The sequence below is a fragment of the Cupressus sempervirens genome, chromosome 1, assembly GCF_028749045.1.
Source record: "Cupressus sempervirens isolate cs-2001-9-10 chromosome 1, ASM2874904v1, whole genome shotgun sequence".
NCBI classification, from domain to species: domain Eukaryota; kingdom Viridiplantae; phylum Streptophyta; class Pinopsida; order Cupressales; family Cupressaceae; genus Cupressus; species Cupressus sempervirens.
The window spans coordinates 136,926,599-136,944,168 of record NC_143118.1 but is presented as its reverse complement, the minus strand read 5'-3'; the positions used below and the strand labels follow the sequence as shown (position 1 = coordinate 136,944,168).

At 34.0% G+C, this 17,570-nt stretch overlaps 1 protein-coding gene across 1 annotated transcript in view; it reads left to right on the top strand.

Annotated features, from left to right (window-relative positions):
- HGO (homogentisate 1,2-dioxygenase) overlaps nucleotides 1–17,570 on the top strand; it is a 110,349-nt gene that overhangs the window by 37,827 nt on the left and 54,952 nt on the right. Inside the window, exon 3 of the mRNA XM_089817803.1 lies at nucleotides 5,095–5,174. Coding sequence (XP_089673929.1) covers nucleotides 5,095–5,174 — 80 coding nt within the window. The remainder of the gene's footprint in view (nucleotides 1–5,094; nucleotides 5,175–17,570) is intronic.

Here is a 17,570-nt window from a genome sequence, read left to right as displayed (position 1 = left end):
AAATTCAGATAAATATTAAATCTCAATCCCTGCAAAACTGAATTAAGGGGAAAAAAAACTTATTTAGACACTGCTTCTAAGACGCATTCCACGATCTAGGTGCTACAATAAGCCACCACATCTTTGATGCAACATATCTCCCTCTTTGTGTTATGCGCATATGTTAATCTTTCTCCAGCTATATCTCAAGTGAGTATTTGATCTTGAGTTGACTTACTCTGTACCATGCAACTCCAAACAAATTGTTCTTCATTCATGGGAAAATTGGAAAAAATTGACAATAAAAGGCAATCATTACAGGAGAGATGCAAAAGCTGCCTTTTGTCCGAGTGAGAAGACCACCTCAAAAACTCACTTTTCCAACCCCGATGTGATGTAACATATGAATAGAAAATTCTAGAGCCTATATGAGCCATGCTTGATATTGATATTGTAATAGAGATTGGATCTGACGTGTCGTAACAAGAGGGCTATTTCAATCTTGGTGTCAATTTCTTGTTCCAAAGAATCTACCAAGATTTCTGGTTTTCTGTGAGAATAAAGTGATTTATGGGATACCCGCTTCTACAAGTGGTGATAGATCTGACACAACTGGGTTTTGCCCTACACTAAAATATTGTACACAATTATCATGGTTTAATACCAAAAATTCAGATGTCGTAAAAAAAGAACATATATGATGAAAGTTTTCAATCCGCAAATTGTTACTTCTTCAATAATCTCCCTATAATCATTAGCACAAAAGATTGCATAACTACTGCAATCATAATGATGATTCCACTATCCACTAAATGGTCACCGGATTATTTTAATGAGCGACAGTTACAAAATCATGACAGAGAGCAATTGTTATTGAAGAGAGAACAATTGTCATCCAAGAGAGCACTTTAAGAAACACCAACTTTCCTATTTCTTTCAACATGACATGCTGTAACTCCCAAAAACCTTTAGCGATAATCATTTCTCATTTGTTCTTAGCACACGAACAGATTGATTGTCACGCAACATGCTGAGTGGATGATGATGGTTAATATTAGGGCTAACAATTATTAAGATGAATGAATTCCATTTGCCATGAGCCATTCTAATGCAGACCTTACATTTGCAAGAGATTCATCTTGATTGTCATCTTGAGATTGAACTTGTGCCTTAACCTCCAACTTATCTCAGCTGCCTCCCACTTAGGACTCTGCATGCACAAAGATTGATGGATGTTGCCTCACGAAGCAAATATCAAAACATCCTTTTCCCACTCGACAACCTCAAAAGTACATAAATTGACTTAAACCATCATCAGCTGAGACTCATAAGGGGATTTTAAACAATCTGACGGGTCTTAAGAAAAAGTCTTCCCGGAGACTTCACATGAAAGAATTTTTAGATCACCAACGTTCTGAGAAGCTATAGATTACCAGCATTCTGAGAAGGAATCAGAACACTCATGACTGAGATCCATCATGTATCGTTGTATCAATCAAGGCAATTTGATTGCGCACAGTCGGAGTCCAAGACTTGTGTGCTCAAAACCCATTGAGAAATAACGATGACCAACTTTCTTAAAAAGTAGACAAAGATTGGAGAGAAACTGATGAGGCCAAGCATGACAGACAAACAGAAGATCTGATCATAGATTGAATGGAGAAATGAGGAACCAAGGGAAGAATTTAATCCATTATTTTCTTCCATAATATACACAGAAATCTGCAATCAATAATATGAATGACACTTCGACAAGATGAATCAAACGAGCTTCATAAAGGACATCAAAAAGCTCAAAATGCATGATCAATTTCCTTCATGCTAGAAATATGATTTCAAAATAATCCTACACAAATAATCTTATACATTCTCATTTACAGCTATTATCAAAACTAGGCTTTGATACCATGTTAATGTTTTAGCCCAGAAATAAAGATAAACATAAATAAAAGAACATAAACCATACACAAAATACATTTATCCTAGGAAAACCCTTCCATTGGAAGGGAAAAACCCAGCCACACCAGAAAAATGTCTTTTATTGATCATAAAATATTCAAGTACATGGCTTTCCACTTGATTGATTTACAATATACCAAGAAATCATATAAATAGGTTGCATGAGACTCTTCATCTTTCACATGAAGTTTCTTTAATTCTTAAAAATAAGACCCTTCATATTTCCACATATTTGACACTTTATATATTACATATGCATGTCTCTTCACATGACGTATGACACGTGTTTTTTTACATATCATTACCTTAAATATAATCACAAATATCTCTTTCAGCTGAAGATGACCGTAACGATCATAACAAACAAATTTCTCTCTCATAAAATTACAGGTAAAGATCTCTATCGCAGCTACAAACTTCAATACTTGTGGTTGGAGAGAGAAAACTCATTTCAACCAAGACAGTTAAATTCAGTTTTAACAGTTTTACCTGGTTTCGATCTACTTTGTTTTTGGACAGGTTTTTGGGCTTTTCGATAACAACAAAAGACATTTATAAGTGTTAAGTTTGTAGCTTAAGTGAGATTGATTCGATCATGATCTACATGGTTGATGGTAAATCACATTTAAATAAATATTCTTATATATATATATTACAGGAACTATAATAGAATAATAAGAATTCACTGTTCGTGTTTCAGACTCATTTTAATATTGTGAAATATAAGAATTATCTTCATTCTGATTATAATCTGCAAAAAGGAAACAAATAGTTAGTAAAATTATTGTTCAAGAAAATTTAAAAGATATACATATTCTAATCTGAAATAAATGTAGTCCACTTTAACAATTTGTGAAAAAAGAGAAGGTTCTGAGAGATACATGCAGTAGACCAGAAGGATAGTATGCAGTTGACAAGACAGACTTTTGAATCGTAATAATATTTCTTTCAAATTTGAAATGTGTTGATTGATTGACGATTGCAGGGTATGAACAGAGACTGAGGAGGGTTTATAATCTAATTTTCAGTGGTTTGAATCGATCATTAATCAGATGTTTTAATGGTGCATAAATATACATTTTGAACCCTTCATGTTTTGAGGGGAAACTAGTTGTCGATTTCTCAAGAAGGCTAACAGTTTGGAGATCATTTAATCAACTTATCTTCTTGCATCCAAATCTATTATCTTGTTATCAAATTAAGGGATTCATATTAGATTGTAGCTTTCTTGTTTTGATAAAGATCAAATGTAAAGGAAGATTTGAACATATATTTGTTGTTAATGAAAAAAGAACTTAGTTGTAAACAAGAAAAGAAGTCTATCCTGCAGAGTGTATTCAACTTGGAGTTGAATTCTGGTCATCCTCTGATTTTGTATTACGTTCCTTCATTTTGGAAGTTGGTTCTTCTTTCATTCTTGGAGTTGGTGCTTCAAGTGTAAGGGATTCGTGTACTTTGAAATTGATGTTTCTAAAAACAGGGTGTTGGTGCTTCCCGAAGTTGTAGCTCTAAAAGATTTTCCCAAGAGGTTAATAAAGCTTCAGATTCAAAGTGATTTTTTACCCTAAGGGGTTTTTCACTATAAACATTGTGTAATTTGTTCTTATTGCATCTCTTTTTCATATTTCAATAACTATAAGTTGTAATTGTAAAAAATTGAAAAGAACAAGTTTTAAGTAACTACTGATTCACCACCCCCACCTCTCAGTGCTTTTTATATTCCAACATTAACATTGATTTTGTTATTTCTATTAGTCTTTCAAGGGGAATTTAGATATCATAATAACAATAACTTTGTTATAATCATTGATTCATTAGTCATCTGGGGAGAATTCAGGTAATGTGGGTTTGATTTGTATAGTCTGAAATAGGTAATAAATGAGAAGTAGAAAGGTATTATTGTAAAGAAGTTAAGTATCATATGGATATTTTGTGATGTATAATTTTATGTTACAATATGTGATTCTCACATTTACAGGTCTTGGGTGAAGAAAGAAAATTGATTTTAGGTTCTTATTTTCCATGGCCTGTCAAACTAAAAGATTGCAAGTTTGATAGTCAGAACAATTTATCTGTGAAGGGAATCATCAACAATCAATTCAACATATCAATTTGAGGATCAGTTCAGCATATAAATTTAGGAAGTTCCTTATCAAATATTAATTCATTCAGCTATATATATAATCAGAAACTCCTTCAAGAATCAACCTGAAAATTATTACTTACCAATACATCAAATCATGGGAAATCATTCAATCATCCATCAAACATTAAGTGAGAAATGAAATCAAGCAAACAAACCAGCAATGAATCAATCACACTTACATCAATCATTCAAATATCAATCAATTCGACGTCAACTTCCAATCATCTACAAGTACTAAAAACAAATCAGATCCCCTATTTAGAGCAGAAATACAGAGATATACTCGGCAATGCATATAACTCCAGAAATTCATTCAAGAAGCATTCATTAAAGAATTCAAATATAAATGAATGGATTAATCATCAATCCATCAAGAAATATTATTTAGCAACAGTGTGGCAAATATACCAAGTCATCAGTTTTGAATTCCAATCCAGATGGGATATGGGTTTGCAGGATGAGCTAAGGTTTAGAGAGATGGGGTTTTTTTCCTAACTTCAACAAACTAGGGGACTGGGTCCTTGGTTTTGTCATTCTTGGGTTAGGGATGAGTTTTCTTAGCTTAGCAGATTTGCAAGGTGTTTACAGCTAATTCATGACTTAATCAACATTGAGTATTGTGCTGCGATCTATTTACCTGAATGTATACCTACATTGTAATTTTTGATGAATCTTTTGTCATATTTTGAGCAATTTTTGTTTAAGTCACAATTAAGTAATATGCCAAAGGGGGGCATCACAGTATTTCAAAAACAATTTTTGATGGTACAATAACATTTTGTTGACTGACGGTAAACATTTAAATAGCCTTAAAGGTTCCCATAGTGTCCAAACTTATTCCCACATAATAAATACTGGTTTACTGTGCACAGGAAGTTAAGATTTTCTAGTTTCAGATCTAGCCTCATCATATTATAATCAAAACCACTGTTTCCTTTGTTTTGACATTTATTCAAGCCCATTTCTTCTGAAAAAATCTTTTGTGCATTTTTATGGAATTATGTTTGTAGGTATGCTGCAAATGCATCTATGGAAGCCTGTGCATTTGCAAATGCTGATGGAGATTTTTTGATAGTTCCTCAACAAGGAAGTAAGTGGTATTTTGGATCTTCTCTGTCTTAGATCATAGTTTTGCATTTAATATTTCCTGAGTTGATATCTTTGGAGGAGCATACTAGCTATTTAATAATTTCATATTTTGGTGTAATCAGTATTGTTGCTAAAATTTGTACAAATCATCATTCAAATAGGATGAGAACTTATGTTATGAATATTGAGTTTTATGGCTCTCTAAGACAACTGTTGTGCTTTGAAAGACTATAATCTGATCAGGATTATTATTAGAAGCAAATAGAGTGAGAGTGCTCATTAGTGCATGCAACATAAAAATCATAATCTAGTAAAATAATATTTATTCAAATTGATTGTTTTCATGCTTCTTTGCTTGAATCCATGACATCTGAAATTATGACCTTTATCAATTTCTTTAGGATTTTTATATTTCTTTATTTCAGACTCCAGTCCTTACTCTGCAAACTCTGCAGGTACCCTCTATTTTTCTTGGTGAACGTTTTTTCACAAGTTTTACTCTAGTGTTTTTATAGGCACAAAAAAAGGTGGGTCAAAATGTCAATGAAGGTAAAAAACACTGGTTAAAATGTGTTTTTCACTTGCTGTTTTTCTATAGAAACGTGCATTCTCTTTTGAGATGTCAATATTTTATTTGATATATTTTATAACTGAATTTTACAAAAAAAAAAATGTTCCTTTCAGAGATTTTAATTTTAGTACTTTACATGTTGCCAAGTATTTGTATAGTTTTTTGATGCAGAAGCGTCTTGCACCATGAAATAAAGGGGGGTGTGATTAATTTTAAAAGAAAAGAAAAAACTCAAGGAGAGAGAAAGTGACAAAAATATAAGGAAAAATAATAAAAATAAAAATAGAAAAATTGAGAAAAAAAAGGTTTCTTCGTCTACCAAGGTGCATAGGTGGCATAAAGAGGAAATAAATAAAAATAGTTGTTATTTCATTTATCAAGGTGTGTAGGTGGCATCTTAGAATTTTGTGGAAAGTTCCTTAAATCATGCATTTGATGTTTGTTGTGATCTACAAGGGCAATGTAATGTTTTAATTGGCCACATGGTGGTGCTTAGTTGTATTTGGGTGGGAATTAAATATTTGTTGCAAGGTAGTTGCATTTACCTTTTATCCCACATTGGTTGTGTTTGTAATATCTTGGGTGGTAAGTGCCTATTTAAGCAAAGCATATGAGCATTTGTAATCAAACTCTCAAGGTGTGATCTCTTCTTAGTAGAAGCTTGGGGAGAAGGATGAAGCAGAGGAGAAAAGTTTGAGAAGAGCTTGTAGTTTTGGCTTGGGAAATAAGGAGATTGTTTGGTGGCTTGTGAGCAAAAGTTTAGATTTTCCTTAGAGGTTTCTACCACAGTGTGGATCTGGACTAGCTAGGGTTTAGATTGGATCATGAGGGATCTTGTAGAACTAGTACTTGCTTTGTATTTGGCTATAACCGAGAAGGCCTTACAGCCCGACACATTGCATGTAATCAGTTATTTTATGAATAAAGAGTTGTGTTTGGTATCAAATCTTATTCTTGTGTTGTGTGGTTATTTGTTGGGGGCTAGGACATCTCCTTTGGGGATTCTCCTGCCTTGTATTGCATCAGATGGAATCAGAGCCAGAGTTCCTGAGCATGTGGACAGATCGTCGAATGTGAGGCAGTTTGCACTAGGACATCGGGTGAAGATTATCAGAGTGAAGTTGGATCTGGTTGACCTTGTGGATTTGTTGCAGAGGGTTTGTGAAAATCTTAGAAGATGCCTCCGAGAAGATTGGACCCTGGAATGATTGCAGATCTCCATGATGTGGTGGAGAAGAAGTTCCATAGATGTCTTCTCAGTTGGAAGCTAGATTGACCGATCGAGTTTAGGAAGGGATAGTTGAGTTTTATAGAGATTTATGGAGTTGGAGTCTATCGATCCAGAAGAGTTGTCTAGCCGGTTAAGAAGATTATGTAGAGAAGAAGACTATTTGTCATTGAGGAAGAGGTAAAGGATGACTTTGTTGAAGTTGAAGAGGTATGTATGGTTGGTTTTGTTGATCATTTTGTGGAATCTGATATGAAACCTACAGAGCATCTTGCAGTTGTTGCTGAGATATTTGAGCTTACAGAAGATATTCCTAACCATGTTGAGACTAGAAAGGAGATTTGTTTTCATGATAAGTTGGTTGGATTTGGCATGAAAATTGCTGAGCATCTTATTGTGGATGATGAGATTGCTGATTATGGGGATTTGTATATGGTTGCTGATATGGATTTGCATTCATATGGTGCTGCTGAAATAATTGAGGATGTATTAGTTACTGCTGATATGGTTGATATGGATGTTGCTACTAATGTGGAGTTGGATGTTGTTGATGTGATTGAGGATCTGCATGCTATTGTGGATCTGTGTGTTCCTGATTTGCCTGAGTTACGGGGATTGATGGCGAAGCATTACGATTAGTTTGTTCCTAGGAGTGAGCATGTTAATTGGGTTGCTGAGATTCATTCGATTCAGATGTGTGTATGGATGAAGCCAAGATGGTTGGTGTACAAATTTGTTCTTCTGTCTCGGATGGATTAGAAAGCTTTGGTGAAGAGGAAGTTGGTTGGAGAAATTTCTTTTGGAATCAAAGAATGGGACATACTTTTCTATCTACTTGGGAGTCTGATGCTGGAGCATCTTGCACCATGAAATAAAAGAGGGTGTGATTAAAAAGAAGAAAACAAAATGGAGGAGAGGGAAAGTGACGAAAATAGACGGAAAAATAATAAAAATAAAATTTTAAAATAGAAAATAGAAAAATTGAGAAAAAATGGCTTCTTTGTCTACCAAGGTGCATAGGTGGCATATAGAGGAAATAAATAAAAATAGTTGTTATTTCATTTATCAAGGTGTGTAGGTGGCACCTTAGAATTTTGTGGAAAGTTCCTTAAATCATGCATTTAATGTTTGTTGTGATCCACAAAGGCAACATAATTTTCTAATTGGTCACATGGTGGTGCTTAGTTGTATTTGGGTGGGAATTAAATATTTGTGTAAGGTAGTTGCATTTACCTTTTATCCCACTTTATAACATCTTGGGTGGTAAGTGCCTATTTAAGCAAGGCATATGATCATTTGTAATCAAACTCTCAAGGTGTGATCTCTTCTTAGTAGAAGCTTGGAGAGAAGGATGAAGTAGAGGAGCAAAGTTTGAGAAGAGCTAGTAGCTACGGCTTGGGAAACAAGGAGATGGCTTGGTGGCTTGCGAGCACAAGTTTAGAGTTTTCTTGGAGGTTTCTACCAGAGTGTAGATCTGGATTAGCTAGGGTTTGGATTTGATCTTGTAGAACTATTACTTGCTTTGTATTTGGCCATAACCGGGAAGGCCTTACAACCCGACACATTGCATGTAATCAGTTGTTTTATGAATAAAGAGTTGTGTTTGGTATCAAATCTTATTTCTTGTGTTGTGTTTTCGTTGTGTGTTTATTTGTTGGAGGCTAGGACATCTCCTTTGCGGATTCTCTTGCTTTGTACTGAATCATTTTTGTTGAGTTGAAAATTTTGGGCTTGTTGAGTACTCTCTGAGTCCAAGTCTATGAACTATGGTATAAATAATTATAGGATATCATGCTCCCATTTTACATGTGGACATGAACTCGAAGTAATACATTTTTTATTTTGGCAAAATACTAGCCAATAATGTCTACTATGCTTAACATGGTGGACAATGAAGATGCTTTTTGACATTGCATGTGCAACGTCATCCTAGACATGCCACCTGAGAGTGAGGGAAGCAGAAATAATGTGAATGGGTGTTATGAAACTCTTGTACAAGCTACAATGATATTTAAGCTAATTAGGGGTTTTTGTCTAAATGCAAGACACTTTGAGGACCTTCTTGAAGCACAATCTCCCTCTAGGATTCTAATTGAGAGTGGGATAGTCACACCATTAAGGCATGACCAAATACCTAAAACCAACCCACACTAACTCATTTGTATTACCATTTACTTTAAAAAGTTTAACTAATCAAATCTAGTATCAATCACATTACAATGCAACCAAAATATTGAAGATGAGTAGTACCATCTCAATGCAAGGTCTAGTCCAAGAGAATCCACAGAACCTATATATAAATAAGAATCTTCCATATGGGCAATTGGAGCTCACCTAATAGGGCTTGCTCTCAAGCCCACCCTCGAGCTAGGAGAACTTCAAGGAAACCCAAGTAGGACACAGGTGACAAGAAACGAAGTTAGACATATTTGTTCAACACAAGTGTGATGTCCCCTTTTATAACTAGCCTATATTTTTCCCTAGAATGAGAAGTTTAATAAAAACAAGGAACATAATATAGCTAAAGGTATATCTTTACCAAAAGAATGTAAAAGCAAAAGAGATCTTAGTTGAGGTCCCACAATCATGTTTGACAATTATTGAAGATACAATTCATAAAATAAATATTTTACTGCTAGGGTTAAAGAACATATATTAACAATCATCTTAATCATGTAATGTATATAATTCCTTTTCTGAGTTCAACCATAATGGGGCTTTGATAAGGAGATATGCATAGTTACACTGCCTTGGGGGATAGGGGGACGACAGAATGAGGGGACAAGTTTTCAAGATGGGTAGACAAAGGAGCCTTAATTTGGGGATGACGAGGGGACGGGGGGTTGTATATACTATATATATGGTACTTAAAGTGCTAGTTATGGAAAGATGTATTGCAATATAAGATATAAAGTTGTAAAAGAGTAAATAATTGAACAATTCATTGAACTGGAACATCGAACATTGAACATAAATAGTCGAATCAACAAATAGTCAACATTGGGACGTCCCTCAATCCTTTGCAGAGGTGGTGGAATCTGATGGCACCATTGGAGATAGGGAGATAGAGTCCCCAAATCCCCGATCTGTCCCCATCTCCGAGACGTGGACCAAAAAGAGGAGGGACGCGTCTCCAAGGATAACTTTAGTGGCTAATATTCGCTAATTGGCTAATCTCACTAATCGGGGACCCTAGATTTGGCTTTTTTTTTTTGCACTTTTGGGGTATCCATGTCACCTGCACTTTACCAAAATTGGGTCCCATGTTAGGCTAATCGCCAATAATAATATAGAAGTATTTATATTTTAGTGATGACTTCATCAATGGAATCTAAATTTTCTATGTAGTAATTTAAATATATTTGTGTACAATTTTCAAGGCTTATCTTAATTGATGGTCATATTCGCCAATATTTGGTAAAAAATTAAGTTACACTATAGATTAAGTATGTAGATTTGACACGTCTCTATTTTGAAGACTTTTCATGAAATCTTTTATCCTTTCTCACTTTGCTACAAAATAGATTTGATTGGGGACACGTGTCTTTACTTTGGAAACTTTCTTTAAAACTTGGTATCCTTTTAAAAGTTTGGCTTGAAATAGGATTTAGGCCATTGATTTAGAATCATCCAATGGTTAAAAATAATAGGAGTGCTTCCCCCAAACCACCATTCAATAATTTGGAGGGAAACTGTAATGATAAAAGTGGGCTAAATTTAATCTTAAAGTTTGATAATTAATTCAGCTCCATATAATAGTAATTAAAAAAAATCATTGTTTCTAGGCGTGTGTAATTTTTTCCACGATTTTCATCAATAATGAAAGATTCACCAGGATTTTATAGAATTTTCATATGATTGAAAAATAATCGCAAATAAAAAAAAAAACTTCCTAATTAAACATAAAAATTTGCCAATAGAAATTAATTTTTTACCCTTGAACTAATGTTTGATTCACCAAAATTTTATGCTTTTTTCTAAAGGGGTTCTCTTAAAGTTATCCCTGTGTCTCGGTGTTACTATGGAGATATGATAGGGTGTCTAAAGTAATTCCCAGGCTAGGCACAAGAGTGGATTACTATCCTTCTTGGCCTCATGTGGCCTTGCACTACCCATCCTTCATGAAAGGGTGTACTTAGTGAGGAAGCTTGTGCCTGCCCTTCTAATTCATGCCACCTTATTCGCCCTCCTATAATTAAGACTCCTTTTAATCCATCTAGCAATCAACCATTTTAGAGGTTGGAGGAAAACTACAATAGGGTGCTTGAAGCATCCTTCCCATCTAAGCTTGAGGGTGTTATACACCTTGCTTCCCTTGGCCTCATGTAGCGGGCCACCAACCATCCATGATGAGGTGGTTTACTTAGAAGAAGACCTCATATTAGTTTCTCCCTTCATGCATTTCCTCCCTGATCACCATGTTATTGCTTGCACATTGTGATGAATAAATTAGGAAATCTAAATATTTCATATTATGTGTGAGAGAGTAAAATACATTATCATATTGCATATATTCATATAAGCGAGATTATATACCAAACATACTATCATGTCATCTACAAGTATTGCCTTTATCATTACCTCGGGAATTATTTATACAATATTGTCATGTTGGATACCAAGTTTAAGATTATAGATATATTGCATTATTTATTTATATCACATACCAAATTTGGTTGGGTTACAAATCTGCTTTCCTTAGTAGTATAGGATCCAGTATATCACACAAGTGATATCTGATCAAGTCTCTTTCTTTTTTGCTGATATGTTCTTCTTTCTTATCACTGTTGTACTTTTTTGTTTTGACTGACTTCTTGTTCCTTCTCCAATCTGATGCGATTCCATTGATAAATGTTGTTTCTGCTCCTCATTAATGATTTCTGTTTTTCCTTTTTTTCTTTAGTCAAAGTTTCTCCTTCAATAGCCTTCACTCGACAATGGAAGTTTGTGTCCCTTCCAGTGGTCACAACTCTGTTAAAATATGACCAGAAGTATGTAATTGCAATAAAAAATGCAAAATTCAAAACATTCAGATAACACAAGTAGTTATCTTGGGAAAAGCCTCCTCTCCAAGGGAAACAACCCAGCCCACAAAAATTGATGATGCCTTTATTCAGCTTTCAAAACTAATTACAAATCCTTTCTCCTTATTGATATCTTCAGCTGAGAATCAATAATTTTGAGTTTAATCTTCAAATAAACTAAATATTATGAAGTGATTGGAAAATATTTGCTTGTTATTAACAGTGATTGTGATATCACCATTTTTAATAATAAATAAGTATTTTTTATATAAAGTTTATAATATTAAAATAATCGATAATGTATATAAAATATTATAATTACACTATATGATAATAATATTATAATAAATATTATTATATAACTGTACATATATATTATAAAACATCTATATAATTAGATATTTAAATACCATACTGTAAATAATTATAATATATCAACTATTCTAAGTACTATAGTATATGATAGTTACATCTTTGTTATATATTAATAATATTGTTATAAACCATTAAAATGATTCATATAATTAATATTATATATAATCATATATAATTAATATAATATATATTTAATTACCTTATTAATATAATTAATATTTATGAAAGGACACGGCTCTATGGATACCCACATATATATATATACATATACATATAAATATAAATACATATACATATACATATATACATATACATATACATATAAATATATATACATATACATATACATACATACATACATAGACATATACATATACATATATATGCATTGAAAAGGATATCAGAGGATAAAAATGGAAATTATATGCACAGTCCGGTTTTAAAATCTAATGTCTTAATTGGGGACATTACATGTGGTATCAGAGCTGGTCTTCCTGCCAGCCTGTGATTATTTGATTTTAAGAAATATTTTTTGTAGCTACACAATAATATTTTAATTTATTCAACATCTCCAACTTGGTTTTCCAAGAAAGAAAAACATTTCAACAGTCTAGATGAAAATATTTGACAATGAGTTGAAATGATGAGAGCATAAATTCGTCAGTTAAAATCAAATTAATAAATTTTAGTAGATCAGAAAAAATGATAGCCAACATTTGAGGATTTTGGAAAATCAAAGAATTTCAAATAAAAGGACAAGGGTCATCATGTTAATATCAAAGATTGGATCCTGCCATCCTGCGGGATAAAGATAAGGAGATTTGTGTATAGAACAAACATTTTAAATTCCATGAGACATTCCGAGCCGTCTACATTTTATAATTTAAAGAAAGGGAAGAATATATACAGTTAAGGAAGTTAACCGATAAGAAATAAATAGAAGAATACATACATACATACATACATACATACATACATACATACATACATATATGTATGTATGTATAGCAGATCGAAGAAACTAAAAGAAAAGAGGATAGAATAGCGAAGGATTCCAACTTCGTCTTGTCAAAGCAAATCCAAGAGATAGCATGAAACAACCAATAAGGAAGAAGACACATTTGAGTTTGATTTGGCAGTTCACAGTAGCAAATGTTATAAGAAAATAACAATCTACAAACCAATGGAAAAGATAAAATAAAATGAGAGATATTCATAGAACAAGTATTGCGAACTCAGCGCTTATATTCTCACCAAATTAGAGGTTATATCCGGCAATATTTTCAATCACGCAACCATGTAATAAGGGATATCACACAATATAAATAGTATACATTGAATATAGGAGGAGAATTGTGACAATAATTTTAATGGATATATAATGTGAATAATGTAGAGAGATGAAAAGGAGGCAATCCCAAAAAAAAAAAAAAAATACCGATCATTGATATAAGAAATAAGAACAAATGAAAAAAGTTGGAGAGAGCGCAGTTGCTAATATGAAATAGATACGCCAAAACCTAAATATAATTTTTTTTAATAATAAGAACAATAAAAACTCCTCGTGATTCAATCATTCGCAATGTAGGAGAAATAGGACCCATCGCTAGGGTGTACGGAGAAATAAGGGAGAAATAGAGAACCAATATATATATATATATATATATATGGAAAGGGAGTATAGTACCCACCGGTAGTCAGGAAGGAGACTAAAGAAAATTAATAGTTGAAACATATGTTTGTACATAACATACGAGGATAATGTTGATGTCGTCATTTATTACTCCACAAGTTATGCATACGGTGACGCTTTATTAACGAACACCTATATTGTATATTGTCGTAAAGATCATAAATAAAATAATCAACAAATGGAAATAAGGAACAAATGGCCAGAAGAGGAATAATTCAAATTGAAAGGGGAGATAATCTGTTGACCCCAAAACATAATCACCTTACATTATAAACCCAATTTAAATACATGGGAATCCCATGTGAGAAGCTAGGGTGTATAAAATAAGTTAGATGCCATTTTTAGAAAGAAAATTAATAATTAAAATATAAGGATATGGGTAAGACATGTTAAGAGGGAAAAATCCGAAATCATAGGAGATGGGAGTAACACCATCTTAGTATAAATTGTGGAGTTTAATATATTGGGAAATATTTACTATCTTGAAGGAAATATTGAAGAAGATAATAGAAAGAAATTTTTTTTATGAAAAAAAGGTGGCCAAAATGATTCTAAATCTAAAAGATATACATAATCCTTGAATAAGGAATAATACAGGTATTCATGAAGCCCATATAAGTATAATAATAAAAGAGATAAGAGACACCCATTGAAAATACAATAATAAGGAAATTAAAGGCAAGAACAGACATCATATACTTTTTTAAATAATCAAAACTGAAGGCGGTCCACTCAAAACCATATATGTGATGACGTGAGATCAACATCGAATAAGGAACTCTAAGGTGGGAAGTAGATATGAAGATTACTTCATACTCCTAAATCACCACTTCAACACATAAAGGTAACATATATTTTATTATAAAATAATTGTTAGTGTCTTTCATATTATTGACACATTTTGTTATTGTGATGAATATTGAATAGTCTAATACCCACTCTAAAAGATTCTAATCGAATAGTTACAATGAAATGAAATTGATTTTTAAGTTGATAGGTAATAATCAAATAGTTATCAAATTAAAGATATTTACCATTAAATAATGATTGAATTCTAAGTAATATTAGTTTTTCAATTATTATTGCAAATAATATTGTTAAGTAAAATCAATAAGGTCATCATCTTTCAAGAGAAGATAAGGCTCCCAGTGGAATGGGCTAGGTGACACTATTCAGAGGTACTAGGTAAGGCCTATAGTGAGATGGGCATCGGGCTGCATCATCCAAGGGTACTAGATAAGGCCTACGGTGGAGAGAATACCCTAGGGTACATCATACAAAGGCACTATCTTGGAGATGATGATCAGAGAGAAATAACAATGAGGGAGAACGATGAGGCCCATGATTGGGTAACAGGGCACCCTATTATAGTTTCTCCTCCTGTACTCAGGAAATGATGAGTCAATAAATGAACTATACTTTTGATTGACAAGTCACTAAATTGAGATCATAAATACCTTGTTAGGGGATTGATATAAGGAAATCCTAAAAAGGAAAATTTATATATAAATGTGTACGAATGATTTTTTTTTGGGGTTGCAGGTTCACAATCAAGGAATTGCATAATGTGTGTCTTCATCCGTCTGCATCGTGTCTTCATATGTCTACATTGTGTTTGCTTCGTGTCTTCATTTGTCTGCATTGTGTCTTCATTTGTCTGCATCGTGTCTTCATCTGTCTAAATCATGTTTGCTTCGTGTCTTCATCTAGTTGCATCATGTTTGCTTCGTGTTTTCATCTGTTTACATTGTGTATGCTTTGTGCTTTCATGTATTCATGTGACTACTTTTGTCCGCAAATATCATGCCGACTTGATATTTATGGAAATGTTTTGATAGTCAATAGATATCATGTTGACATCTAATAATGGTGGATATTATGCTGACTTAATATCCAAGGATATGCCATGATTGCTGGAGTAATTATTCATTTACACTGATTAATTAGATCGTCTTGATTTAATTAATTAAGTTGTTTATTACTCTAGTTACGTAAGCTATCTCTTAGGTGCATACAATTAATATTTTATATTAATTATATTGTGCAACCTAGCTTTATTTCCCTTTAGGGTTTCGTTCACCTTTAAGGTTGAACTTTTGTACTTTTTGTTATGATCTTGGAATAAAGTTTTTTGCGCTCACTCTGGTGAGATTTTTCAAGCTCTGCTTTTTCCTTCTCTGGTTTCTCTTCAGCATAGGTTATTTGCATGCAGGTGTTCTTGGCGATCTGTGAAGTTGGTTTTCACAACTTCTACATGGTATCAGAGCGTCCCTGCTGCTTCTTGGTTTGAAGAGTTTGAAGCCACGGTTTGGAGTCAGAAACCCTAGCTTTTTTGAGGTATTTTTTTTCAATCGAGAGGAAGTGCATTTTTTTGGGGCACTTTGGGCCTAAATGGATGCCGCCATTGTGCTCAGAAGGCCTATTACAGTCAAAATCCATATTAAATTTTTGATTTTTGGCTATTATAGCATCAGGTAAAATTTTTTTGGCCTCCCGGAGGGCCGTACGAATGATTTTTCAAATTTTTTTTTTTTTTTTTTTTGCATTGGGTGGCCACAGGAGCCGCTTCGCCTAGCAGACATTGCGGCACCACCCTAGCGCCGCCACAATGCCTCCTGCGATCGGCCTTGGCACCGCCTTCGCGGGTAGCGCAACCGTGGTGTAGTCGCAACCCGGCTGCCACTTTGTGGCCCCCGCCGCCTCTTTCGTGGCACTGCCTCCATCCGTCACTCGGTTGCAACCTCCGTCGACGGCGCCTCTGAAACCCTCTGCACAAGCGTGATGTCATTCTTCGACAGGCACACATTAGCTTCTTGGCACGCCCATGTCAGCATTCTGGTGTCCATGTCATCTTTCCATATAGTAACGTCATCTTCCGGCCTGCTTATGTCATCTGCTCGGCTCCGTTTGCTGACATCATTTTTCGGCAGTATGATGTTATAATCCAACAGCTAACGCCAGCATTCTAGTGACCGGATTTTTTTTGGCGACGTCCAGTTGATGGCCATACGGCCGTCATATTTTTTGCCATGACTGTAATTTTCTAGTGAGCTTGTCTTTTGGAGCAGCAGTTGGTTTTTTGGCCATAACTTGAGCATACAGAGGTCTTTTTTCGATCTGAAAGAAGCACTAGAAAGCTGTTTCCGAGATGGAGAGAGTGATGCTGGTTTCATTTCGTTCCGAGTTTATTTGAGCTCTTTTTTTGGCGTTGAAGTAGAGGTTTCAGTTTCCTCCCTTTCTGCATCTGGGGTTTAGGTTTTTTTCTTATTTTTTGTGCTTCCAGTAGTTGTTTCTTTGGTTTTTGAGGGATATATTTATACGTTGTGGGGGTGAGCAATTTCTTTTCTGTAATTCATTTCAAAATCGACCCTTCTACTTTTGTCTTCTTCTCGCAATGGTGGACTCTTATGTCACCTACCTTACACCTCACAACTACCATGCTTGGAAAGGACAGATGATCAGATTGCTTATGGCAAAGGGGTTATGGTCATGCCTTGATGCGGCTC